The 15,076-nt window shown below is 35.6% G+C and overlaps 2 protein-coding genes across 2 annotated transcripts in view; one reads left to right on the top strand and one right to left on the bottom strand.

Moving 5' to 3' along the window:
• Window positions 1-1,055: 1,055 nt before the first annotated feature.
• fabp7a (fatty acid binding protein 7, brain, a) lies at window positions 1,056-2,380 on the top strand. The gene is made up of 4 exons (XM_037746456.1): window positions 1,056-1,219; window positions 1,394-1,566; window positions 1,680-1,781; window positions 2,069-2,380. Exons 1-4 carry the CDS (start codon window positions 1,147-1,149, stop codon window positions 2,117-2,119), a joined length of 399 nt encoding a protein of 132 aa, XP_037602384.1. The 5' UTR covers window positions 1,056-1,146; the 3' UTR covers window positions 2,120-2,380.
• Window positions 2,381-4,433: 2,053 nt separating this feature from the next.
• Window positions 4,434-15,076, bottom strand: part of si:ch211-266g18.10 (titin) — a 47,679-nt gene continuing 37,036 nt past the window's right edge. Inside the window, exons 81-108 of the mRNA XM_037746467.1 lie at window positions 14,919-14,984; window positions 14,557-14,652; window positions 14,379-14,429; window positions 14,033-14,098; window positions 13,482-13,532; window positions 13,193-13,258; window positions 12,650-12,691; window positions 12,478-12,525; window positions 12,308-12,376; window positions 12,167-12,214; window positions 12,022-12,069; window positions 11,892-11,933; window positions 11,753-11,821; window positions 11,521-11,568; window positions 11,341-11,391; window positions 11,152-11,196; window positions 10,511-10,549; window positions 10,256-10,288; window positions 9,776-9,820; window positions 8,725-8,772; window positions 8,505-8,546; window positions 7,840-7,887; window positions 7,716-7,757; window positions 7,563-7,607; window positions 7,378-7,419; window positions 7,253-7,297; window positions 7,136-7,171; window positions 4,434-7,036 (exon numbers count right to left, since the gene is read on the bottom strand). Of these exons, the coding sequence (XP_037602395.1) occupies window positions 6,951-7,036; window positions 7,136-7,171; window positions 7,253-7,297; window positions 7,378-7,419; window positions 7,563-7,607; window positions 7,716-7,757; window positions 7,840-7,887; window positions 8,505-8,546; window positions 8,725-8,772; window positions 9,776-9,820; window positions 10,256-10,288; window positions 10,511-10,549; window positions 11,152-11,196; window positions 11,341-11,391; window positions 11,521-11,568; window positions 11,753-11,821; window positions 11,892-11,933; window positions 12,022-12,069; window positions 12,167-12,214; window positions 12,308-12,376; window positions 12,478-12,525; window positions 12,650-12,691; window positions 13,193-13,258; window positions 13,482-13,532; window positions 14,033-14,098; window positions 14,379-14,429; window positions 14,557-14,652; window positions 14,919-14,984 (1,457 nt within the window). The 3' untranslated portion in view covers window positions 4,434-6,950. The remainder of the gene's footprint in view (window positions 7,037-7,135; window positions 7,172-7,252; window positions 7,298-7,377; window positions 7,420-7,562; window positions 7,608-7,715; window positions 7,758-7,839; window positions 7,888-8,504; window positions 8,547-8,724; window positions 8,773-9,775; window positions 9,821-10,255; window positions 10,289-10,510; window positions 10,550-11,151; window positions 11,197-11,340; window positions 11,392-11,520; window positions 11,569-11,752; window positions 11,822-11,891; window positions 11,934-12,021; window positions 12,070-12,166; window positions 12,215-12,307; window positions 12,377-12,477; window positions 12,526-12,649; window positions 12,692-13,192; window positions 13,259-13,481; window positions 13,533-14,032; window positions 14,099-14,378; window positions 14,430-14,556; window positions 14,653-14,918; window positions 14,985-15,076) is intronic.

Genomic DNA, 15,076 nt, shown 5'->3' on the forward strand with positions numbered 1-15,076 from the left:
ACGCTAAACTAAGATGAACATGGTAATCATTAGCTTGCATCTGCTAAGCATGCTGGCGTTAGCATTTAGTGTCTAGTGCAGGGGTCAGCAACCTCCTCTCCAGAGGCTCCCTGTGGATTTTAAAAAATGGAAATGAATAACTGTTTTTTTGTTTACATTTTCATTTTTATCTATCATCGTTGTAGGTCTATGGTATGACGGAGTATTAGGGCCACATTGAGGAAAAAAAATAAATCTGAGATTTCGAGAATAAAGTCCTAATATTACGAGAAAAAAAGTCGGAATATTACGAGAATAAAGTCATATTATTTTCTTTTTTTCTCGTAAAGTTATGACTTTATTCTCGTAATATTACACCTTTTCTCTCGTAATGTTGACTTTATCCTCGTAATATTACGACTTTTTTTCTCGTAAAGTTGACTTTATTCTCGTAATATTACGATTTTTTTCTCGTTAAGTTATGACTTTATTCTCGTAACATTACGACTTTTTTCTCGTAATATTACGACTTTATGCTGGAAATCTCCGGTGTTTTTTCCCTCAATGTGGCCCTACTATTCCGTAGTGCATTTGCTCTTTGGCCCTCACTGCATTAGACTTATATACTATATACTTAGACAATAAACTGTGTTACCTTCATCACAATGCTCAAATGTTTTTTCAGATATTTATTTATTTATTTATTTATTTATTTATTTATTTATTTGCCTAAAATGTCTCTTTTGATAGTAAAGGTTGCTGACCCCCGGTTTAGTGCCTCACAAAGCCGCTAGCATTGCTGCAATATGGCTGTAGTGTCATAATGAGATATAGAAATGAGATATATGGAGAGAAAAAAAAGATGTTTGTATTGTGTCTTTATAGTAATTTTTGTATACATTTGATCTATATTTCCATTTATCACCCAGACAACACATTACAATTGTCAGTCATCATTCAAACACTACAATAACGGATCATTTTGCGACAGCCAATCACAGCCCACGACACGTCTGGAACAACCAATCAGCTGTCTCGCTGCCGCTCTAATCCCGCCCTCCCACCCAGTATTAATTGTTGCAGGCAGACACGCTGCAGGATTTACTGCACAGAGACAAGAGTCCTTCTGATAGTTTCACACTGAACTGACCAGTAACATCTGCAAAAATGGTTGATGCTTTCTGCGCAACATGGAAACTGGTCGACAGCCAGAACTTTGATGAATACATGAAGGCAATTGGTAAGATCATTTATTTTTCTCCTTAAAAATAAGAGATAACTGTAGTGTGAACAATGTTTCTGGGATAACATTTGCTTTTTATTTTTACTTTTAAGTACAAAAAAGAAGTGATTAGTTGTTATTTTAATTTGTGTGCAGTAATGCATTACTAAAGGCATTTATTTTGTTTGACAGGTGTTGGTTTTGCCACAAGACAAGTGGGCAATGTCACCAAACCAACAGTAGTGATCAGCCAGGATGGGGACAAAGTGGTGGTGAAAACCCAGAGCACCTTCAAGAACACTGAGATCTCAGCCAAACTTGGAGAAGAGTTTGATGAGACCACAGTCGATGACCGGAATGTCAAAGTAAGCTGAGTTTTAAAAAGTCAGGGTGTAATCTTCAACTGTGTAACATGTGCTCCTCTGGCTGCAGGTTGACCCGGACATGGTTTAAATTTATACTGTGCTTGTGCTTGCAGTCTACCTTCACCATGGAAGGAGCCAAACTTGTGCAAGTGCAGAAGTGGGACGGCAAGGAGACCAAATTTGTCAGAGAAATCAAGGATGGGAAGATGGTGGCGGTAAGAATTAAATAACACACGTAACTTGATAATTTATGGAGCCATTTGCATCATAAAGTGCTTATGTGAAGCACTTTATGATGCAAATATTGCCCTGTTTTTAAGATATTCAAATACACTTGCCTCGCCTTTGCAATGGTGTAATAACCGATGTTATATGACCCTAATGCACTGCAGATGACATGCTTTACATCCAGTGTGACTGATTTTGCATTAAAATCACAGCTTAATTTTAATTATCATGTAATAAAGGATGTCCTTTGCTTTTTCTTTTCTCTGCCTCACAGACTTTGACTTTTGAGGGAGTTGAGGCAACCCGCACATATGAGAAAGCCTAACTTTACCATCCTACTTGAATGAGCAAATCACCCCCTGCACTGCAAAGGATCAACAAAGTGTTCTCCTTTTTCTCTGTTTTCTTTTTTTTTTTAACAAAAATGTTTTTGTTTGTTTTCACAGTGTAATGCAGTGATTTGCACTTGTAACATGAGATAAATATTTTGGGAAATCTTTTGTAAGATCTTTTGTAAGAAATTCAGACTGTGAAGGGCCTAAAACTGTTATAAAATAAAAATGAAAAAATAAACTGCTCGACTAAACCTCAATGTCTCAGACTTTTCAGTTGGTATTTAAAAGTAGTGGTACCACTTTATCTCAACAACAGAGCTGACTTTTTTTTTCATGCAACTTTGAATCCAGTCCTACATTTCTTTTCAAACATGTCAACCTAAGTTGTGGGAACAGGGCTTTCCCTGTGACGGGTCAGCTCCAGGTGACAGCTGCAGGGTGACTGTGCGGGCCAGAGCCGGCCGTGCAGCACCAGCAGCCAGTGTGACCATTGAACTCGTGGGAATGAATGTCCTCCAGTAACCCCCAGATGGTCAGAGACAACTAGGAGCTGGAGGTGGGGGTGGTGATGTCACTCTCCTCGGGATAATCCGGTTTTAGTCGTGGTGTCATTACGTAGAGGCATCATTCGATGGTGTGTGGACCAACCGTGATTGAATGTTGCTGCTGGCGTGACAAATGACAGGCAGTTAAGAGAGGACACTGTGCCGGATGTGGACAGTTTGTGTCAATCCAATATCCCACAGTTAGCAGTTCAAAATCTAAAATTAGAGTCTGTCAGTAAACCTTTGTGATCTCCAACAGTTAGTCTTTACATCTTTTAAATAAACAAGAGGGACTTGTGTTCATTTTAAAGTTCCTCCATCTTTCCCACATTTTAAGAAGCCCAGTTAAAGGCTCCCTGTCCTGCCCTGTGAGTTGTGCCTAGCCTACTGAACACTGTGACTACAAGTGGCCATTCTTCTCATCTCACCCCACAGGCTGCCAGGTTTTTTGGCCCCCTCTGAATAGCCGGCAACACAAAGAAACCCTGGTAACTGGAGTGGAACTCATTCGGCCGTTGCTCACTGAATTAATTTCAATCAAAATCCGTCTTTATGCTCCAGTTTGTAGCATGCCAAGAATTGCCTCTTTTCTCACAAAACCAGGCGAAGTCATTTGCATAAGTATTTGGGGTGAAAACAGTTAGATGGCCAGTTCAGGCGAGTTTATGTTACAATATTCACAGCAGCACAATCCCACTGAGAAGACAGAAAAGGGAGATTAAATCACATTCCATGTTGTAGTGAGAGATAATAGTTTAGTGTAGCTTCTTCTGTTCTCCGTACGCTTCCCAGGAGAGCAGAGGGAGTTTCCTCCTCATGTGGAATCTGTCAGTAGTAACCCATCTCTGGCCTCATTAGGGAAATACAATGTGGTCATTTAAAAATCTGAATTTCTGGAAATTTTGGGGGTTAAATTACATTATATTCAACGATGACATACATATTACACATGTCATTTAAGGCTGATTCAGATTTTATTTCAGGCGTATTATCTTAAAATGTGTCTGTTTTTAGGCAAAACAATTAAATATGTTAAATTAAAATAAAAGAGATTTAGTATTCTCCACCATAATTACATACCTGGCAATGAAGAGATGGCTTTGAAATAACATTTTGGATGATAAATTCACAGAAAATATAACCGAATAGATAAATAAAACAATTTTTTTTTTGTTGATATTTTTAAAAAGTCAAAATTTTATACAGAGTTCGGTTGGTGGCTAGTTCATCAATTTCTTAGGTGGGTGTTGTTGTTTTGGGAGAATTTGGACTCATGATCTCAGTATTTCCAAAATTCTGTATATAGCCCTGACACTCCTGCGAATATACTGTATTATGTGTAACAATAAAACAACAAGAAAAAGGGCAAGAAAATGTGTTAATATCAGCTATTCATGGAGAATAATATTTTGAATTTATCATAACGTCGTCAGGCAAACTTCATTACAGATGATAAAGATGATGATATAGATAATCAAAATATCTGGACTGAGAAAGCCACTCCCACATGCACACAAAACTGTACAAAATTGATACAACTGGAAATGAAAGCATAAATCATATGTCAATAATTACGTTATACACTTCATACTCAAGCTATTACATAATTTTTTTTTGTTTTGCTCATCCACTTAGTGTTATCATAAACAGTTGAGACTAACACATTGACCCCCAACTTTTCCATCACCTGAGAAAAAGGCGGGACTTACTCTTTGTGTTAGAGATATTGTGTTTGGCACCTTTTAGAGAAAGACATGACTTACAAAAGAAACACGTGCATTGCTTTGTTTTAATGTCAAATCGCTACTACTCACAAGGAAGATGTTATTGACAAATAATACATAATGTGACTTTAACTGCAGTTAAAGAGCAGTTTCAGTTGTAATGGTTTCGTGGGGTTAAAACTGTCTATTTTATCATTTATTTAACTATTTACAATGACATCATTTAAAATAATAATGGTTAGGTAGTTGTTAGCAACACCAAATGTGAGTTATTGGTATCAAATGATTCAAAAGTTCAAGTATTTAGTGTTGCCATTCTCAAAGTTGGGAAAAAAATATCACAAAAAACATTTGTGAACATAAAACAAAACAAAAAAAAAACACACACATCATGCACATTTAATTCAGTGGCTATTAAACAATCATACAGTGATTTGATCACTGATATATTTTTAAAAAAAAATGTATGTATTGCACATATTCACTGGTTAAAGTGAGTCTTTAGATACAATTCAGTTAAAATGGTTGAAACAAATCGGTCATCTTTTGTCACCATAAATCAAAACTTAGTATAACGTTCTGTTATACTAAGCAACAATGTCTTCTTTACTAAAATCCAATACCTCCAAAATAAATACCCAAAGACTCTCATTGTCATTTTAGGAACAAAACCTACAACACCAGTGATAGTCACCATAAATCTCCAGCTGTTACAGTACAGTTACTGGAGCCAGAGCTCACTGTGAGCTGCAGAGGGTCTTATGAGTCCTGTATGGACTAATAAAGAGATTGTTTCTATTATTAGTGGATTTACATTTGATTAAACTTGGGATTAGTGCCACAAGCTGTAATAACTGTCTTCTATGCGGCATATGGAGCTAAATGTAAAGAGCCATATGTAAACAACAGCTGCTACAAGCTGAGCAATAATGTACCAGTTTACATCTGAGATCATCTGCTGCCAAAAACACGTGACGCCATCTGCAACAATTTAGATTGCAATCACACGCTGTGCAGATATAATCAAAGATGCAAATGTTTCATTTCAAATATTACACTTAAACATAAACACGTTAACAACCACATTCTGGTTGTTAAATTAACCTGTAGAAGAGCTGAATCTTGCAGCTCTATTCATACTATCACTCTTCAGAGATTTCAAAATACGTGACTTGGATTTTTCAATCTAGTATTCGAAATCAATCTGAAATCATGTAACCCATACTGTACATCACATGCATAGGATGTTCATAATCTGTAATATGAATCCTGTTACCTTGTTTTAGCACAGTTAATGGGATGTAATAATACAAGATATGCATTAATATCATGTTAAGAACCTATTCGAAAGGTTACTGAAATATATCGTGTGTCTACGTCTCAGACAAACAGCCACTGACCAAAGTTAGCGACCGTGTGTTTTTGGTCTATCAAGGAATCGCTGTTAGCCACATCCCTTTTGACTGACAAAAAAACCCATCACATGTGCCCTACTTTTAATGTTCCAACTTGTAAAACATCTTTGATAACAGTGCAAGAAAAGACTTATTCTCGTCCTCTCATTGACTAAAACAAATATTATCAAAATATCTCAAGTAAAAGAACACGTCGTCCATCTATAGACTGAATCTGATACTTCGATATGAACTCAAACTTCATTCTGACGGTGCGGGCAATGCTTGTTTTTAGCGCCAATGTCAAAATGAGGAGCTGGTGCACATGTCGGCAGTTTAATAAGACTTTAAAGGTGGTGTCTCTTCTGTACGTTTGGGAGCTCTCATATACAGTGCGTGGTCATTCCTTTTGACACATAACAGACATAGTAGACAAAAACAGAAAAAAACGTTCCTTTCATTAGATAGAGGAATATGTGTGAGAAACAAAGTGAAATAATTTCAAGAATTATGCACAAACACTATAAATGCCCACTTGTTGATTCAAAGGCTTTAGGATAAGTTGAGCATTAAAAAAAAAATTGCCATCTACAATGCAATGAAGGAAAAAGCTACAATTACACAGATGACGGTGCATAAAAATGTGTGTACGATTACTGTACAAACCACTTTTCAAGTAAATTTGGGAATTGAACCCCTGTCCGCCTTGAATCCGCAATTGTGGCCATTTTTGTACCCTGTTTACAGCGTAGTGGAACATATTAATCTACACTATGTTCCTTCTTTAAAAAGAAATGCACCATCGTATTTATTTGCATGTGTTGCTGTGAAGATCTAAATGAAAGATCCACGGAGGTAATATACTATATTGTTCCAACATTCTCATGATATCCACCTTTCAAAACACAATAAAATAAATAACAAAAATTAAAGGAATGACACTGGCTGCATGTATTTGGTATGAGAGCTCAACCAAATCTGGAAATAAAATAAAACCGGTCCATCACATAAAATCTCCCATCATCCTCTGCTGTCCAGGGTTTTCTCCTGAAAACCAACAGTGACCTGCGTTTCAGCAGTGCAGGGCGTGACGTGACCTTGTCGTTATCAGTAAAATTGACTAAATTGTAAACCTCAGACTGGATTCAGACTGAAGCTTCAAATCTGCAGCGGTGAGAAGGCATAGAAAGGAAACTGGGCCTCGTCCTCGTCCACAAAGAAACACTGGAAGTAGGGCAGGTCCTCTGTGGAGAACAGTACAGTTCAGTATTTTGTCCCTCGCTGAGCGCGCAATTTGCATACTTATGTGATATTTCGGTTATGAGAGAGGAATTTGTACTTACCTTCCATTTGAAAGCTGTCTGATACAGAAGGCTCTTCTATTAAAATAAGAACACGGTGTTAACCATAAAACAATACAATATAATCCTGAATTACAGCTTTGCTGTACAATACAGTACCTTTTACTTTCTCTTCTTTGGCAACTTTCTTCTCCGGAGATCTTTCTACAACAAAAGAGCATTTACTGTGTGCAAATAAGGTTCGAACACTCATTTTTTTGTTGCGATTATTATAAGAATTATACCTTTCTTAGCTGGCTCCTGTATCTCCTTAAGAACTCTGTCCTCTGTAAATACCAACAAGATTAATAACTATTAGTCAGAGATCCAAACCGCTTTCTGCAGAGTAGACTAAAACCGCAGATTGTATTTGTTATATATATTTCACACAGACATTTTGCGGATTTGATGATGTAAATGTTCACTGTACCTTTAGCTTTCACTTCTTTAGTTGCCTTCTTCTCAACTGTTTTTTCTGAAAAGAAAAATAATGAATGAATAATTCATAAAACAGTGTACAGTAGCAGGTGTACTGTACACTGTTTGTCTGGTCACAGAGTCAGTTTCTTAACAATCAAGATACCTTTCTTTACAGGCTCTGTTTTTTCTCTACGAACTCTGTCCTCTGCAATAAATCACAAATGTTCCATAAATTTACAGCATATTGTAGATTTATTGATCTACTCAAAGCTGGTCGTACGCAGTACCTTTCTTTGTTGCAGTGGATTTGACCTTTTCTTTTAAAACGTCAAGCTCTGTTTCACAAATATGAAACAAACACAAGCAGGCAAGAAATGAACAATTACAACATATTTGAAGTAATGTTTTGTTTCATTTTACCCCTTCGTGAAAGTAAAAGGGTTTTTCTTTCTTGCTTGTGTAAGCAAGTGTAGCATATATGCATGTTTCATTAGTTTCAGGACATTGATGTTGGCTGTGGCTCATTTACTTCAAACTTATACTTTAACTTACAGTATATGTTGTTTGTTTATGTATGTTTATTATGAAAAGCCTGAAAACTGAAAACCTCATAGCAAAGAGACTTCTTAGGGTTGTTAAATCTACTAGCATGCATGTTCAGTAAGATACTGGAAAATTGTTAAGCTCTACAGTTATTGTCTATAAGCCTAAGATTTATAGACAATAATCTATATTGTATATTCTCTAAATTATTGTCTATAAATCTATAACCGAATAGTTTCTTGCTGAATAAATAATCTTCATTTTTGGTATTTTCTATAAAGGATTCATAGACACTTTGACATTCAGCAGGAAAATCTTCTATTCGCCTTCAGGTTACATGTAATCAGATTACCATGAAGGTTACATGGTTACATGAAGTGCTGCCTCTACTGAAGCACCACAAATATACCTTTCATCACACGGGCCAGTTTGGTCTTTTCCCTAGAAATGTCTGCGTCATCGGGAAGAAAATGCAATTGATATACATTCTTTTTATGTGTGGAAGTATTTCTGGCGGTATAGCGTTGCAGCATATATAAAACCGTAAGTCTCAAATGCATCACTAAATTGACTCCAGTTCCATAATAACTTGATCTAAATAATAGTTGTCATTGTACTAAACACTGTACCTTTCTTCACTGCAGCAAGTTTGTCCTTTTCTTTAGCAGCCTCCAGTTCTGAAAAAGGGAATCTAAGGTCAGACTCGGACAATTGGGACACATAAATTGAGAGCGGAAGCCACAATTAGCTCATTTTTCAACAATGCGTATTGCAGCTGGAGCCACAGCATTGGCACAACAAAATTAATGTCGAAAAGCAGCTTGCAGTGCATGAGGGATCAACAACTAGAAAGCTGTAATTAGTGTTAGAAAGTTCATCTTTGTTGAGCAGAGAAATATTATTGATTTGAACCTTTTTGGGGGCTTTTCTGCAAAACACAATGATCTGAATTGTGCTCTGAGAAAACCACTTGACCAGTGTTGGTTTGTCCACATTTGATGCTTCTGGCTGTGTGATTCTCTGCATGTTTTATATTTTTATAATCTTCCACTCTAGAGCAAAGGGCATGAAGCATCCAGATACATTTCAACATTTACAACACATTGTTAATGTTTGGTGGGTTAAAACAGCTTTTGCTTTGAAATCTCAGCTCTTTATTGTCTACGTTTTAGAAGGTAAGGGGTGAGTTAGAAAAGCCTGACAAAATCTGTGTATGTAGTGCTTGCAAATCTACGAACTACACCTAAGCATACAGTATTCCTCAGGATCACCAAATAGAAACAGATGTTTGCATATGACATTTGCCTAGAAATCACTCTCCATTTACTATGTTGATTTATTGTTGTTTCCCTCCTGAGCAATCTAATCCAGATTTTACAGTGACCTACATTTTGTGACTAGATCACTGTAATCACAATCACACACTGGTAACATGGATTACTCCTACTGAAGCACCGCTTATGTACCTTTCTTTATGTGGACTGGTTTTGGCCTTTTCCCTCAACAATTCTGGGAGAAAATGCAATTAATACATGTTTATTTATGATAATGGTTGGGTATAATTATAGCACATTAATGGAAAATGCCATACTGACACAAAGAGCTGATTTTTAAGTATTCAGTGCATGTATTTGTCACCAAACATGACAATATGAGAAGTAAATGTTGTTGTTTTTGTACCTTTTTTAACAGCTGGTTTAACTTTCTCCTCTGGCCTTTTGGGCTCTGAGTAAATAAAAATGTAAGCAATTGTTTATACTCAGAAAGTAGCTATGTTGCTTACAATAAAACATAATTAGCATCTAATTATAGATGATACCAATCATTTTTGTAAGCGAATCATCTGCAGGCAAATGGCAGTGCCAGGCTACCTTTCTTCTTTTGGAGTGATTTGACCTTTTCCCTCTTTGTATCAGCCTCTTTTTAGAAGGAGCTAATTGAAATGAAAAAACAAATTATTTTTAAATTGTGAATTTTCACAATTTAAAAATGTCTGTGACTTTGTTGTTGCTTTAATTAGATATTAACCTTTCTTTTCATGAGCTGGCTTAGGCTTCTCCTTTGTAACCTCAGGTGCTGAGTGTAATGAGAATGATTTGTGTAAAGGAAAGTTAGATAATTAACTTCATGCCAAGTAATGATGGATTGTATCTGCATTACCTTTTTGGGCAAGAACTGGCTTGGCCTCAGGTTCTAAAGAGAAAGAAGAAAAAATAAGTGGCGTGATGATTCTTGCTTTTTGATGAGTGACAATTGTACTGAAACAATATCATATTTCTTTAAGATGTGATTTGAAATTTCTGCTATTAAGCATGAGAACATTTCCTGGAAATCTGGTTTGTATGTTACAGTTTTTGTTACAGTTTTTAATCTGGAAAGTGGAAAATGCGTCCACACTATGTCCTGTGGACGCACCTTTCTGTGAGGTTTTTGCCTTTTCTTTCACAACAGCTTCTAGATTAAAAGAAACGAGGGAAAATGTCACAATAACTGTTTGAAAAGCTACAAGCCTTTTTCAAGCCACGTTTCACACCTACGCAATGCAGCTTAGATAAGTCTTTTTTAGGGAATTATAATTTATTAAACGTTTAAGCATGAAAATGACCAAACTGAAAATGACAGTTTTCACAGGAAAATTTGGGTCGTTTCCTCAACATATCTTTAAAATTATTATATTTAGGGCTGCCCCCTCTTAGTCGACTAATCTGTGTTTTGGTTTAGTCAACTAAGATGTCTTTAGTCGATTAGCCGTTTTTTATGTTTATGTTTATGCTTATTTCTAAGAAACTTATGAGCACATCTCTGGTAAACACAAGATTTGAATGTAGTGCTTTTGTGTGATGCTTTGTGGAGAAACTATATTAGATTTAAATAAACTAATCGATTAGTCAACCGAATAGTTTGAGTGTTAGTCGACTAAGAATTTCTTTGGTCGAGGACAGCCCTAATTATAATATATATTTTCAATGTGGCAATAAAGCACGAAGTCTGTGTGAGCATTTCATCAGCAGCCACATGTTATTACAAAAGCACAGAAACACACTTCTGTGGCGTACCTTTCTTCTTTTCAGCAGATCTAGGTTTTGCTTTGATAACAGGTGCTAGAGAAATACACGGCTCCATTAATTCTAATGTATCCAGTCAAGTGAGAAACCACAAAAAAACTACTGTTGCAAAACTACAATCTGGATGGATGGAATAAAAGAGAGACCAATACATTGTAAAACAAATGAAGAAAAACAAACCTTTTGTGGGAGTCACTGGCTTGGCCTTCTTCTCCTTGAGAACCTCAGCTTCTGAAATAAAAGCATTAAAATAAAAAAGAATAAGTTAATAATATTGTAAGTAATTCACATATCATATGGGTATGAAATGAATATGAATAATATTTGATTGGTAAAACTAGTTTTCATCCATATAACTACCTTTTTTTGTTGGTGCTTGTTTGACTTTCTCTTTTGGAGTTACAGGCACTAAAAGGGACAATATTTGTGTTGAACAAAAAATGAAAATGCAAAGCACCAGTATTGCTAATTGTTTGAAATTCAAAAGTCATAAATGTATGTTAAGCAATCAGCATTTTCTATAATAAAAAGCACACTGTAGTGGTGAGCATATGAAAAATATTAAAGTTAGTGTGGAAACAAAAAGATGTACCTTTCTTCAGTGGCACAACTTTCATCTTCTCCTCTGTTATTGAGACATTTCTGCGCGGTACTCCTGCCTCTGTAAGATAAATTGAATGAGTCGAAAAATCGGTTGCTCCTTTATTTAAACATAAATGTTGATTTCTTACCTTTGACTACTGGGGCTGGTTTTGTCTTGAGTGGAGCAGGTTCTGTGTAAAGAGATTTTAGATTTGTCATTCCTGAAAATAAGATGGCACATTGGAACGATGAAGCTAAATACAAACCTACGTCTCTTACCTCTCTTTGTCAGAACTGGTTTGGGCTCCTGCTTTGAAACCTTAACTACTAAAGAAAAAAAACATAAAACATGATGATCAGAATGCAATACCAAACCTTGATGTCATGAACATTTTGGTTTTTGAAATATTTAAATGTACAATACCTGGCTTTGCAGAGACCGCTTTGGCTTTCTCTTTGGGCGCCTTGACTTCTGAAAAGAAAAAGTGAACAAAAAACATGCTGAGGATCATTGACTCAATTCAAAATCTGAACATAATAAAACAAATAAAGCAAAATAATTTATCTTTTTTCATAGGCACTATTTTGACTCTATGTTTCACCAGAGAGGCATTTCTGACAGCGCTCTCTTGTTCTGTCAGCAGCAGACATTTGAAAATAAAATACACAGTATGTCATTACAGTTCAAGATGTAGTTAGTTTATTATTTTCATTCTTTATCTTTTTTATTCTTACCTTTTTTCAAGATGACTGGTTTGGCCTTTTCTTTGGGAGCAACAGCTTCTGTGTGTCAAAAGCACAATATTTATTATAACAGGATAGTTTTATTTCCATTGTGACAATCATTTTGCTCTTTGGTGATTGAAAATATTACCAAGAACTTATAAACTCATAATGTGTGTGTTACCTTTCTTAGCAGGAGCAGCTTTGGCCTTTTCCTTTCGGACTTCTGTGTCACAAAATAGGACACAGAGTTAGTGGAGATTTGCCTTTTAATTAGTTACTTTTAGAGTTTACATCAAAAACATCTGCATTGTAAACTGATAATCTTTATATCACATTCTAGCAGAGTATTTTATTCATAGAAGCTATTTTTGGATGGTGTTGAAGAACATTATTTGAACTGTGTGTATACAGTATACTCTCAGTTTTCAGTGTATCAGGTACACCTATAGCTAAAACTGATGTAGTCTAATACAACAGTCCTGCAATAAATGCGACCTTCATGATAATGTTCAGTTTTTTGTTTAAACTCTTAAAATAGGTGTTGAGGATGCATTTTGTGGTGCTGTTGAACTGTATTGCATTATGCAGGGAGCTGTCTCTGTTATTTAGCCTGTCCTCATTGATATAAATGGGGTATAAAGTTGTAGATGTAACTATTTCCAGTTTTCCAGTTAGTGAGACAGTCCCCAAATGGGGCTGCAGCATCAGTGAGTCTTTGCATTACCTGGTTTTACAGGTTTAGTTTTGATTTTTTCCTTCGGTTCCTTCTTGACCTCCTTTGGAGCTGCCACTAGTGGAAAATTATGATACTTTATATTAATATATAATTCTTTATGTGTTCTACAACACATAAAACAATTGTGTCAGCAAACAAAACATATGCATTATATCTGGAGTTTCATTCTTGTATGGTCTAATTAAAGATTGATGAGATATTAGGTTATGGAGCATCTAAATAGCTAAAAAAAAACCATCACATTTAAGTTACTTTTACATATCAATTCCTTTCATACCTTTCTTTGCAGGTTCTGGTTTGGCTTTCACTTTAGGAACTTCAGGAACCTCTATATTTTGGGAATATTCAAAAATTGAATTCATTAGCTCATCTTAGCTTCACATTAAACATGTAATAGTAGCTCTCTATACAAACTATAATTGTAGTAGACTGTATGAGACAAGGACATTGGCAGGATCCAATCTGTTCATCAATTCATTAACACTGCAAACTGCAAAATTAATCAAATACTATCCACAAAGATAAAATGTCACTGTGACTTGTCTTACATACTGTGTTAGAAAAACGTGTTAGAAGATGGCGTTGCTTTTTAGTTTTGGTTTCCCTTTTATAACATTGTATGCCCTTACTGACCCACATTTATGAGGCTTATAGCGACCAATAACAAATATTTAATGGTCTCATAACAGTTGAATCGGGTGCAGCACGAGTAAGCACATCTAGTAAGTACAACTAATTCTTACAAATATTGTATTATAATGAAAACTGTATCATAACAATATATTTAGTCATGCTTGCATTATGGCTCTGTTGAAGGCTTTGCATTACCTTGTTTTACAGGTTTAGGTTTTATTTTTTCCTTTGGTTCCTTCTTGGGCTCCTTGGGAGTTGCAACTAGTGGAAAATTATGACATCAAAAAGCCCTTAAGGTTTAGGTTTATATAAAGATAAGTGTTTATAATGTGACACTTTTTTTTGAATATGTAATGTTAGACACATAAAAAGTTAGTGTCAGCAAACAAAAAATATGAATTATATCTAACTAGAGTTTAATTTTTGAATGGTCTCATTAAAGATTGGCGAGATATTAGGATATGGAGCATCTAAACAGCAAAAAAACAAACAAACATCAGATTCAAGTTACTTTTACAAAAGAATAAAAGCTTTCTCTTACCTTTCTTTGCAAGTTCTGGTTTGGCTTTCACCTTAGGAACTTCAGGAATCTCTATTATTGGGGAATATTCAAAAAATATATAATTCATTAGCTCTGTAAACTAAAAAATTAATCAAATACTTACCACAATGATAAAATATCACTGCGACCTGTCCTTCTACATACTGTATTATCTCACCTGCTTTTGTAACATTAAGATGTTCCTTCTTCAGGAGAGACGCAACCTCCTTCTTGACTATTTTAATCCTCCTTGCAGCCTTTTTGGGTTCAGCGTCTGAAATAAAAAGACAAAGCTGATTGAACAGTTTCACATAAATTATACAGAGGAAATAAATATACCCTTCATTGAACAAAAGAAACCTATCAATCTATTTAGCCTCCTTTAGGCTCCAGTCGGGCCTCTCTTTGGGACCTTGTAAGCACATCTACTATGTACAACTAATGCTTACAAGTATTGTGTTGTCATGAAGACTGTACATGTATCATAACAGTATTTTTAACCGTGCTTGCAGTATGCTTCTATGGCTGGCTTTGCATTACCTGGTTTTACAGGTTTAGTTTTGATTTGTTCCTTTGGTTCCTTCTTGGGCTCCTTGGGAGCTGCCACTGGTGGGAAATTATGACATCGAAAAGCCCTTAAGTTTTAGGTTTATATAAAGATAAGTGTTTATTATCTGACACTTTCTTTGAATATATAA

The sequence above is a fragment of the Sebastes umbrosus genome, chromosome 16 (assembly GCF_015220745.1).
Source record: "Sebastes umbrosus isolate fSebUmb1 chromosome 16, fSebUmb1.pri, whole genome shotgun sequence".
Lineage (NCBI taxonomy): Eukaryota > Metazoa > Chordata > Actinopteri > Perciformes > Sebastidae > Sebastes > Sebastes umbrosus.

Excerpts from the sequence above, each read along its gene's own strand:
- fabp7a (XM_037746456.1), top strand. The coding sequence starts at position 1,147 with ATGGTTGATGCTTTCTGCGCAACATGGAAACTGGTCGACAGCCAGAAC. Across the intron at positions 1,220-1,393 it reads TGAATACATGAAGGCAATTG|GTGTTGGTTTTGCCACAAGA; the intron begins GTAAGATCATTT and ends TTTGTTTGACAG. Across the intron at positions 1,782-2,068 it reads AGGATGGGAAGATGGTGGCG|ACTTTGACTTTTGAGGGAGT; the intron begins GTAAGAATTAAA and ends TCTGCCTCACAG.